Source organism: Scyliorhinus canicula, chromosome 13, assembly GCF_902713615.1.
Source record: "Scyliorhinus canicula chromosome 13, sScyCan1.1, whole genome shotgun sequence".
In the NCBI taxonomy this organism is placed as follows: domain Eukaryota; kingdom Metazoa; phylum Chordata; class Chondrichthyes; order Carcharhiniformes; family Scyliorhinidae; genus Scyliorhinus; species Scyliorhinus canicula.
The window spans coordinates 136,333,701-136,343,794 of NC_052158.1; the positions used below are offsets into that span (position 1 = coordinate 136,333,701).

Consider the following 10,094-nt stretch of genomic DNA (forward strand, 5'->3'; position numbering starts at 1 on the left):
CCTTTAATTAGCTCCTGCAGCTCTATCGGCGCCCCCAACCCTTCCACCAGCTCCTCCTGTACCTTTGGGAACCCCAATTTGTCGAGAAAGTTCTTCATTCCCCCTCTCCTCTTCGGCGGTTCAGACCTATACAATTCCCTATAGAAGTCCCTAAAGACCCTATTCACCTCTTGCCCCTTCTGCACTACATCCCCACCCCTCTCTCTCACTCCCCCAATCTCTCTGGCTGCATCTCGCTTACGAAGCTGGTGTGCCAGCATCCTGCTCGCCTTTTCCCCGTACTCATACGCCGCACCCTGCGCCCTTCTCCACTGCATTTCCGCCTTCCTAGTGGTCAGTAGGTCGAACCTGGCCTGCAAGCTACGCCGCTCCCTTAATAGCCCCTCCTCTGGCGCCGCCGCATATTTCCTATCTACTTCTAGGAGCTCCCCCACCAGCCTCTCCCTTTCCTGCCTCTCCTTCCTCTCTCTGTGTGCCCTTATGGAGATCAGCTCTCCTCTAATCACTGCTTTCAAGGCCTCCCAGACCGTCCCCACCTGCACCTCACCTGTGTCATTCGTACCCAGATAGTTCTCAATGCCCGTTCTCACCCTTCTGCACACCTCTTCGTCCGCCAACAGCCCTACATCCAGGCGCCACAGCGGGCGTTGGTCCCGCGCCTCCCCCATGTCCACGTCCACCCAATGTGGTGCATGGTCCGATATCGCAATGGCCGAGTACTCCGTGTCCTGCACTCTCGGTATCAGCCCCCTGTTCAATACGAAAAAATCGATCCTAGAGTACACTCTGTGGACGTGGGAGAAAAAAGAATACTCCCTCGCCCTAGGCCTACCAAATCTCCATGGGTCTACCCCTCCCATCTGCTCCATGAACCCCCTTAACACCTCTGCCGCTGCCGGCCTCCTATTCGTCCTGGAACTCGATCTATCCAGCCCAGGGTCTAACACCGTATTAAAGTCCCCTCCCATGATCAGGCCCCCTGCCTCCAGTCCCGGGATGAGGCCCAGCAGGCGCCTCATAAAACCCGCGTCGTCCCAGTTCGGGGCATACACATTTACCAGTACCACACTCTCTCCCTGCAGCCTACCCCTCACCATCACGTACCTGCCCTCCTTGTCTGCCACCACCTCTGCCGCCACAAACGACACTCTCTTTCCCACCAAAATCGCCACCCCCCGGTTCTTGATATCCAAGCCTGAGTGGAACACCTGTCCCACCCACCCCCTTCTCAGGCGGACCTGATCTGCTACCCTCAAATGAGTCTCCTGCAGCATTGCTACATCAGCCTTCAGTCCCTTCAGGTGTGAGAAGACCCTTGATCTTTTGACCGGCCCATTCAGCCCCCTTACGTTCCACGTGATCAATCGGGTCGCAGAGCGACCCGTCCCTACTCCCTGTCGATTAGCCATGTCTTGTCCCTTGCTCGCCCCGGGTCATCCCTTCTTTTCTGACCCGCTTCCCATAGCGATGGCCCCCCCCCCCCCCCCCCCCCCGGCTCTCCCCTTCTCGTCCCTGGTCTTTCTAGCAGCAACCCGGTGTCCCCCCCCCAGTCCCCCCCCCCCCTCCCCCCCCCCCCCCCCCCCCCCCCCCCCTGGCTAGGACCCCTCCTAGCCGCGATGTACCCCACATCGTACTCCCGAGAGTCAGCTGGTCTCCGCTGACCCGGCTGCTCCTGCCACATTCCGACTCCTCCCGGTTCACCCCATCTGCGCCCGTGAAAGATCCCCTTAAAACCCCCGAGAAAGACCCGCATAATCAACCCGCTCCCCCCCCGTCCCGTCTCCCCAACTTAACGATATAAATACAAATACCCAATGGCAACTAAATACATAAATACTTAACTACATACTTAAATAACAAAATAATTAACTAACTATCAACTAACAGTGTGCCCAACCATCACCCTCCATCAAACAGTATAAATAACCGCAGATAACCATAACCCGAAAAGAAAAAAAAGAACAAAAAACCCCCCCAAGCACCCAAAGACAAAGGGTAAGAGGGGTAAATAACTAAGGGAAATTGGAAACGGGAAAAAACACCCCATAAGAAGCCAACGACCCACAATAGAGATTTCAACAGTACAAATATACAGAAACACCCAACAACTCGAAACCTTCAAAATATTCAGAAAAGTCAACCGTTCGAGAAAAAACACCCCAAACACTCCACGAAACTGTTACCCAGTTCCGACCTGGCCTGAAAAAGAAAAGGGCCACTTGCACAATCAAGAGTCCCCCGGCGGCTACGACCGCCGGTGCTCCCAGGTTTTAGTTCGTGTCCAACTTTTCCTCTTGTACAAAGGTCCAGGCCTCCTCTGGGGACTCGAAATAATGATGTTGGTCCTTGTAGGTGACCCACAAGCGCGCCGGTTGCAACATTCCAAATTTGATCTTTTTCGCGTGTAGCACCGCCTTTGTCCGGTTGTACCGGGCCCGCCGCTTTGCCACCTCCGCACTCCAGTCCTGGTACACCCTTACCGTCGAGTTCTGCCACTTGCTGCTTTTCTCCCTTTTAGCCCACCTCAGGACTTTCTCTCGATCACTTAGCCACTGGAACCGCACCAGCACCGCCCTCGGGGCTCGTTTGCCCTAGGCCTCCTGGCCATGACCCGGTATGCCTCTTCCAATTCCAGGGGCGCCGGACCGGCCCCTTCCCCCATCAGGGAGCTCAACATCTCCGCCACATATCCCGGGAGATCCGACCCCTCCAGGCCTTCTTCCAGGCCCAGGATCCTCAAATTTTTCCTCCTCATCCGAGTGTCCAGCTCCTCGAAGCGGCTCTGCCACTTCATGTGGAGTGCCTCGTGCACCTCCACCTTTGCCCCGATGACTGTGGCCTCCTCCTCCCTCGCGGCCATCTCCTGCTGCAGATCTTTAATCGACGCCTCTTGGATCGCCTGGGCTCCCACCAACCTGGTGGCCGTCGCGTTCATGGACTCTAAGAGTTCCACTTTCATCTCCGTGAAAAAACGGAGGAGAGCGGCCTGCTGCTCCTCCGCCCATTTCTTCCACTCCTCCGGTGCACCGCCGGCCGCCATTTTGATTTTCTTCCCCCGCTTTTTTTGGGGAGCTGCTGCCGTTTTTCTTGCCGCTCCACTCCGGGTACCGACCATAAAATCGGTCTAGTTCTCCTCAGGGGACCTTCCCCCACCGGGATTCGTTTTTTCAGCGCCGTTGGGGCCCTCCAATTGGCCCAAAAACACCTTTGTTGCAGGAGCTTCCAAATGTGCGGCTTAGCTAGTCATAGCCGCAACCGGAACGACCTTTTCAAGTGTTAAGAATTCCAGCAGGTCCCCCCGCCACGCCAGGGCACAGGGTGGAGAGGTTGATCTCCACCCTAACAGGATCCGCCTTCTGGCAATCAACGAGGCGAAGGCTACAACATCTGTCTCCGCGTCCGTTTCCAACCCCGGCTGGTCCGACACCCCGAATATGGCCTCCCGAGGGCCCGGGTCCAGTTTCACGTCCGCCACTTTAGAGATTACCCTAAACACCTCCTTCCAGTAATCCTCCAGCTTTGGACAGGACCAAAACATATGAACGTGGTTTGCGGAGCCTCCCCCGCAACATTCACACACAGCTTCTACTTCTCCAAGAGCCGGCTCATCCTTGCCCTTGTAAGGTGTGCTCTGTACACCACCTTCAGCTGTATCAGTCCCAACGTCGCACACGAGATGGAGGTGTTTACCCTCTGGAGCACCTCACACCAGAACCCCTCCTCCATACCCTCTCCCGACTCTTCCTCCCACTTTGCTTTGATCCCTTGTAGTGGCGACTTCTCCTCCTCCAAAGTAGCCCCCGATATTACCCCCTTCTCCAGTCCCCCTGTCGTCAGCACCTGCTCCAGCAATATGGAAGCCGGCTCTACTGGGAAGCTCTGTATTTCCTTTCTGGCAAAGTCTCGAACCTGCATGTATCTAAATATCTCCCCCTGCTCCAGCCAAAACTTTGCTCCCAGCTCCTTTAATCTCACAAAACGACCCCCAAGAGATAAATCTTTTAGTGTTCTAATTCCTTTCTCCTCCCATCTCCGTAAATTTCCATCCCACTTCCATGGCTCAAATCTATGGTTCCCCGAATCGGTATTTCCCTTGACCCTGCCCCCAACCTGAAGTGCTGTCGAAACTGCCTCCAAATTCTCAACTAAGCTATTAGTGCCGGACACCCCGAGTATCTCCCCGGGGCAGGCGGGAGTGGTGCTGACCCTAGTGCCTTCAATCCCGACCCCCTACACAAACTCTCCTCCATTCTGACCCATTGGGAGTCACCCCCTCTGACCCAGCTCTGCACCTTCTCCACATTCGCCGCCCAGTAATAATACATCAGGTTCGGAAGACCCAAACCCCCTGCCTGCCTTCTTCTCAGTAGTAGCACCTTTTTAATTCTGGCCACCTTCTCTCCCCATAGGAACAAGGTAATCATCCCTTTAATCTCTCTACAAAATGCTTTTGGCAGGAAAATCAGTAGGCATTGAAAATCAGCAGCACATTAATTTTAACCGCCTGTATCCGACCCGCCAATTACAGAGGGAGACCATCCCACCTTGCCAGATCAGATTTCGCTCTCCCCACCAAACTAGAAATGTTGTACCTGCGGAGCCCTGCCCCCCCAAATCTCAGGCAACCTGCACCCCCTGGTATCTAAAGTTCATGTCAGTGCACCTTCCCCACATTTTATGCTTTTCTCAGCTTGCTTGAATGGTGATATCATCATCACTTAGTCTGCAGTTGTTACCAAAATTTCATCCGTTAATCCCTGACAAGTTAGCAAGTGACAACTGTGATAGGATACGTCAACTCCAGAAGGCGAAAAACAGTTTGGGGCAATTTATCCACCCCGCCTGCTGCCATTTTAAATTGTTTAGCTCATTTCAGGAGCAATACAGAGGCAAGGCCATTGACCACAGAATAAATTAAATCAGATTCCATAAGAGCCATGCCTGCAAATAGAATTTCATTTATATATAAAGATGCTGATGTATGAATAAGTTAAATTTTAAAGAATTGGAACGTATTGGTCAAAAACACTGAAAATAACAATATTTACAGATGAAATTGTTTAATCAGGTGCCAGCTTTAATTATTGAAGTGGGCGTGAAGATGTAGGTGCTTTGTGGAGCTGAACGTCGGGTGATTTGTGCATCATTGCCAATGTGATCATGCCACTTACAATAATATTATGTGCTTTGAAATAATTGATATTATCGCATCCTGTTTGTAAAATCTTTTATTCATTTGTTACCTATTTCTCAGGAAATATTGCCATTTCAAACAAATAATTACCACACTGTACTCAGTTGGAATATATAAAGTGCTTATTAGGCTAGCGCAATAATTGTTGTGAGGTTTATCTTACCGATAAAACTTTGAAATTTTCTTTCTGTGTTTTCCTTAAGGAGTCTCTCATTGGACCTGATGGTAGTTTTCAGCTCTTCAATATTCAAAACTCCAGACATAAGGCAGAAGAGCAGTCACAGACGCAGCCCTCAGTATCTCCAACAGCTCCTCTGCTCCAACAAGAACAAGAGGTAGACGCAGTGCTTCAGATATGTTGTCTTTTTTTAATGCTTTTTAAAAATAAGGTTGCACATTATTCCAGTACGTATCCACCAGTGATACATAAAAAGATGGAAATAATTTTCAATTTTGACTAAATTCTCTAACTCTCTCCTCATGTTGGATTCGTTGGCTTTGGTGACAATTTGTCATTGCCTGCAAAAAGTCAGTGAAGAACTCTTTTCCTTTTCATTTCAGATACTAACATCAGTTTAAATAGGCCATGCCCTTCCCTGGACTTCCAATGCTAGCCCATTGCAAAATATGACTGTGATGATTGTCCCTCTAAGGGAAACACAGCAGATTAAGTGTCACCTGGCCTGGTGGACCAATTAGGACCCAGAGCAGGGAATCACCCCAGCGCGTGGAGTCCCCTCTTAGGCAAGAAACATGTGTGTTGTTCCTCGTGTCTTAATAAAGCTCGTAGTCTCAAAGGTGGAGAAGATGCTTTATTGTGAATTTGTTCTCTCTTCAGAGCTGAACTTACGGCAACCTCAAATGCTGCCTGCTTGTGTGTCTGTGTCCTGCTACGAGTTCTGCCTTCTGTGAAGTGTCATCACTTCCTGTCCCTGTGTATATATAGCTCTCCCGTGCTCCCTCTAGTGCTTGCTCAGTTGTATTGCATCTACTCAGATCTACAATCACCACAACATGTAGGGAATCAGGTGCAGCCATGAGGCTGCTGTTTATTAATAAATCCTTTAGGGCAGCACGGTGGCGCAGTGGTAGCATTGCAGTCTCACGACGCCGAGGTCCCAGGTTTGAATCCCGGCCCTGGCTCACTGTCCGTGTGGATTTTGCACATTCTCCCCGTGTTTGCGTGGGTTTCGCCCCCACAACCCAAAGATGTGCAAGGTAGGTGGATTCCACATGCTAAATTGCCCCTTAATTGGAAAAAATGAATTGGGTACTCTAAATTTATATTTAAAAAAATAAATCTTTTTGGGTTCACAGATGATGGGCGAATTTCTCCGACCCCCCGCAGGGTCGGAGAATCGCCCGGGGCCGGCATAAATCCCGCCCCCCACCGTGGCCGGAATTCTCCGCTACGCGGGAACTGGTTGGGGCGGGAATCACGCCCCGACGCTCGGCGTGCCCCCTGCGGTGATTCTCCGGCCCGCGATGGGCTGAGGTCCCGCTGCTGAGAGGCCAATCCCGCCGACGTGGTTTCAACCACCTCTGGTGGCGGCAGGATTGGCTGCGCGAGCGGGCCCCCGGGGTCCTGGGGGAGGGCACGGGGTGATCGGACCCGGGGGGGCGCCCCCACGGTGGCCTGGCCCGCGATCGGGGCCCACTGATCGGCGGGCGGGCCTGTGCCGTGGGGGTACACATTTTCTTCCGCCGCCGCCACGGCCTCCACCATGGCGGTGGCGGAAGAGACACCCCCTACCGCGCATGCGCCGGTGGTGACATCAATGGCCGCTGACGCACCGGCGCATGCGCGAACCGGCGAAGGCCGGGCAGCGGGCGTCAAAGGTCGTTGGCGCCGGTTTTGGCGTGGTGCCAACCCCTCCGGCGTGGGCCTAGCCTCTAAAGGTGCGGAGAATTCGGCACCTTTGAGGAGGCCCGACGCCTAAGTGGTTGGCGCCACTCCGCTACACCGGGACCCCCCGCCCCACCGGGTAGGGGAGAATCCCGGCCGATGTCTGTGAAAGTGTATCATTACAATGGCATTTCACCATTTCCAATATGGGCCAGACTTCTCCATTTGGATGCCCCCACAGTCAGCACTCAGCAGTGTGAGCAGCCAGAAGCCTGGAAGTAGCACCAAAGGGGTGCATTTAAAACACATACTGAAGCAATGGCGGTCTGAGCCAGGACACACCAACACGAGGGGACATAGCTTTAAATTGAGGGGTGAGAGATATAGGACAGATGTCAGAGGCAGTTTCTTTACTCAGAGAGTAGTAGGGGTGTGGAACGCCTTGCCTGCAACAGTAGTAGACTCGCCAACTTTAAGGGCATTTAAGTGGTCGCTGGATAGACATATGGATGAAAATGGAATAGTGTAGGTCAGATAGGCTTCAGATGGTTTCACAGGTCGGCGCAACATCGAGGGCCGAAGGGCCCGTACTGCGCTGTAGTGTTCTATGTTCTATGTTCTACACCGATCCTGAGGGGGACACCCGAGGTCCAAAGACATGGCACTACATCGTTCCTCACTACTACCCCCGGCCTGGGCAGCCAACCCCTATCAAGCCTGACAATGTTTGATGCTTTTTCAGTTTTTTTAGCCTCCCGTTTCTCCTCCGCAGCTGTGGCGTCCAGACCCCGCTTGTAAATACTTGCACCAATTCGCACCCGTGAAACGTCTGCTTAAGAGGAGCGGAGCATCGCGGAGGGTTGGAACATGAGGTGTCCAAGCCGTCAATGATAATAAAATACATGCAAATGATGATTTTGCATGAATCCCTGAGTGCGGGCCGCAAACCTCGATACCGCTGCCAGCTGGGGACTGGAGCACGGCATCGGAATGGGCACCAGGCACAAAACGGGGCTGGATTCTCCGTTCTGGAGACTAAGTCCCCACACCGGCGTGAAAACGGTGGTGTTTTACACCAGGAAAATTGGTGCAAAACGGCCACCGATTCCCTGCTACAGGGGGTGGGATGCTAGCAGCCAAGCAGTGTAGCGTTCCCAGCTCTACCTGCCGATACGGTCTGCAGAATTGGTGGGTCTGCAGCCACACCGTGTTTTATGTGGACGCAGCCCGTGGATCGGCCTGCAAAAATAGTCCCCCCGTTTGGCCACCTCGTGCGCTCCGGACCGGCCCACCACAGTGCCCCCAACCCCGAATAATGCCCGCCCGGCCCACGGATCGGCCCTCCCCTCAACAGACTGAGTCTGCAACCACCACGCTGAGTTCCCAACGGGTGAGGCCATGAGAGTCCCGCGCCATCGGGAACTCGGCCGGTCGGGGACAGAGCATCGCGGGCCGGGCCTCAGCCAATGTAAAGAGGCTGTGGATACAACGCGCAGCGTACTCCTAGAGTACGGTGCTATTCAGGGGGCGGAGCATCGCAAAAGCGGCACCGCCCCCGATTTTGTCGTCATCGGGGATTCTCCGCTCCGTCCCCAACCGCAATTTCGGCGGCGGGGATCAGAGAATCCAGCGCCGGGTTTTTTCCATTTCGCACGATTCTCCGCCCAATCATGATTCTCACTTCCGCCGTTGCGAAGCGGGGAATCCTGCCCCTGATCAAACAGACATCACCATGTATTTGTCGACATTTAATCCATCTTCCATTGCTTAACTAGATTAACTGCAGAATTGTAGAATAGGGCTGAAAAAGTGTTAAGTAAAAATGTATGCAAACAAGCTTAATGCAACAGTGAACTGTTGGCCTTATTTTCTCCAATTTCCAGCTGCACTGCTTTAATATATAATTGAACTGACAGCGAACAGCTCCTGAACTATTATGGTACATCAGCTGAAAACAAATCCAGTTGGACTAGGATGCACATCCTATCTCTGAATTTACAAGCAAGATTAAATCAGCTGGGGAGGTTCCCTTGTTTCAACGTAACATGAGGCAGGAATTGTTCACATTTTGTAGTCTGTAACAGAACAGTGTCTTGTAAGGAATTGGTTATCAACAAAACAAATCAACAAAGAAATTTCAAGCACGCGTACATCCTTTTCTCAGTGCTTGTAACTACAGAGATGAAAATACACTGGTGGATGTACGTCAGTAAAAATTAACCTGTGTTATAAAAACACATTTAACACAACACATGTATTCATTATTGAAAAATATACATTAAAAAAATACAAAGTGTTAATCAATACTGTTGTCGCTCTCTCCTCAGATACCCTCTGTTCATTATATGTCAATGCCAGTGGCTGCACCTCTGCCTTGCTGCAGTCTTAACCAGCCGAAGATGGACAGCAACCCTCCACCATTTGCCCCATTATATAATTTGATGCCAGAAAAATCACTGGGTTATCCAATATGAACACTTATTGTCTGCCTGTGTGTAAACTACCTCAGTTTCAGATCTGAGGTTTAAAAAGATTAGAGTTGAAGAGGGAGATCAAGACCTTGCCTGATTGTGTAAAACAGATAAGAATTAGGAGCAGGAGTTGGCCATCTGGCCCCTCGAGCCTGCTCCGCCATTCAATGAGATCATGGCTGATCTTTTGTGGACTCAGCTCCACTTTCCGGCCCGAACACCATAACCCTTAATCCCTTTATTCTTCAAAAAACTATCTTTGTCTTAAAAACATTTAATAAAGGAGCCTCAACTGCTTCACTGGGCAAGAAATTCCATAGATTCATAACCCTTTGGGTGAAGAAGTTCCTCTTAAGCTCAGTCGTAATGATAGTGAGTCGGCAGCACTCTCCCAATTTTTATTCTTGTTGACCGTAACCTATAGCGATATATAATGGCTCCCAATCACCTCACTTACAATAGTATCTTAGTCACTTAGTCATCGTGTTATCACTATGGCATACATATGATAAATAAAACAATGTTATGTATTTGCTTTTTATTAAATCATTGTAAATATTTATATCATACAATTTCAATATAA

At 51.3% G+C, this 10,094-nt stretch overlaps 1 protein-coding gene across 1 annotated transcript in view; it reads left to right on the forward strand.

Moving 5' to 3' along the window:
- The window catches only part of LOC119976361 (transmembrane protein 255B), a 109,834-nt gene extending 100,106 nt beyond the window's left edge, over nucleotides 1–9,728 (forward strand). Inside the window, 2 exon segments of the mRNA XM_038816845.1 lie at nucleotides 5,398–5,529; nucleotides 9,368–9,728. Of these exon segments, the coding sequence (XP_038672773.1) occupies nucleotides 5,398–5,529; nucleotides 9,368–9,514 (279 nt within the window). The 3' untranslated portion in view covers nucleotides 9,515–9,728.
- The last annotated feature ends 366 nt before the right edge of the window (nucleotides 9,729–10,094 follow it).